The sequence below is a fragment of the Rasamsonia emersonii genome (genome assembly GCF_000968595.1).
Source record: "Rasamsonia emersonii CBS 393.64 chromosome Unknown ctg1118621760489, whole genome shotgun sequence".
NCBI lineage: Eukaryota > Fungi > Ascomycota > Eurotiomycetes > Eurotiales > Trichocomaceae > Rasamsonia > Rasamsonia emersonii.
In genome coordinates this window covers 1-1,050 of record NW_013562967.1, presented here as the reverse complement: position 1 = coordinate 1,050, position 1,050 = coordinate 1, and the positions used below count along the sequence as shown (strand labels likewise).

The window sequence follows — 1,050 nt, the reverse complement described above, 5'->3', positions numbered from 1 at the left end:
GCCTTGGAAAGACTGAACAAGGTCGGTCGGTAGGTCAGGAGGCAGCCAAATGGCATTGTCATCTCTCGAGTCACCCAACGAGCCCTTGTACAAATATATTGCATATATTTCGCTGCTCATGAGCGAAAGTGCCAGTGTAGAGAGAATCGATATTTAACGGTCCGCTATCTGTTTCTAGGTATGGACCGTCTTTGGAAAAAGTTAGCTCCCTAATCACTGTGTCAACCTTGAGGGTCTGCTGTAGAGCTCCCGTGGCTGGATCCCAGAGCTTGACTGTACCATCACCAGAGCCAGATGCCACCAGCTTGCCATCTGGTGAGAATGCTACTGCCCCAACCAGTTCTGAGTGGCCTTCTAGGGTCTGCTGTAGAGCTCCTGTGGCTGGATCCCAGAGCTTGACTGTATGATCAGCAGAGCCAGATGCCACCAGCTTGCCATCTGGTGAGAATGCCACTGCCTTAACCCTGCTTGAGTGGCCTTCTAGGGTCTGCTGTAGAGCTCCTGTGGCTGGATCCCAGAGCTTGACTGTATGAGAGCCAGATGCCACCAGCTTGCCATCTGGTGAGAATGCCAGTGCCTCGACCACGCTTGAGTGGCCCTCCAGGGTCTGCAATTCCGCGCTCCAAGCTGATTCCACTTTCGGTAAAGTAGAAATCCAACTAGGAATCTTATCCTTAAATATATGCCTAACTATACTCATCTCCGGCGCAAAAATAATCGCAGAAGAGTAAAGCTGAAGAGGTGCGGTATCAACTATCCATCTGTTCTTTTGGATAAAGCGCTTTGTATCATAAAGAAACCTGGCTACTTGAGTGCTTCCATCAGTCTGAATATATCTGTTAGTACAAACAGAATCAAAAAGCATGGGATATTAATTTGGCAAATTACTTACTGCGACAAGCAACTGTAATGTATCAATCAAGGCAATACTCTCTGAAATCTTCCCCAAAAGGCTTAAGGATTCAAGCCAATGAAGGAGATGCTTTTGAAGAAACACATGGACTTGGTCCATATCACGAATTCTGCAATTGCTCTGCTCCAGATGATGCG

At 47.5% G+C, this 1,050-nt stretch overlaps 1 protein-coding gene across 1 annotated transcript; it reads right to left on the bottom strand.

Annotated features, from left to right (window-relative positions):
* Positions 1-70: 70 nt before the first annotated feature.
* On the bottom strand, positions 71-871 carry T310_7006 (Vegetative incompatibility WD repeat protein; the record flags this gene model as incomplete). Its single annotated transcript, XM_013470194.1, has 1 exon — positions 71-871. A coding segment is annotated over one exon (801 nt), but the record flags the coding sequence as incomplete, so codon positions are not given.
* Between the last annotated feature and the right edge of the window lie 179 nt (positions 872-1,050).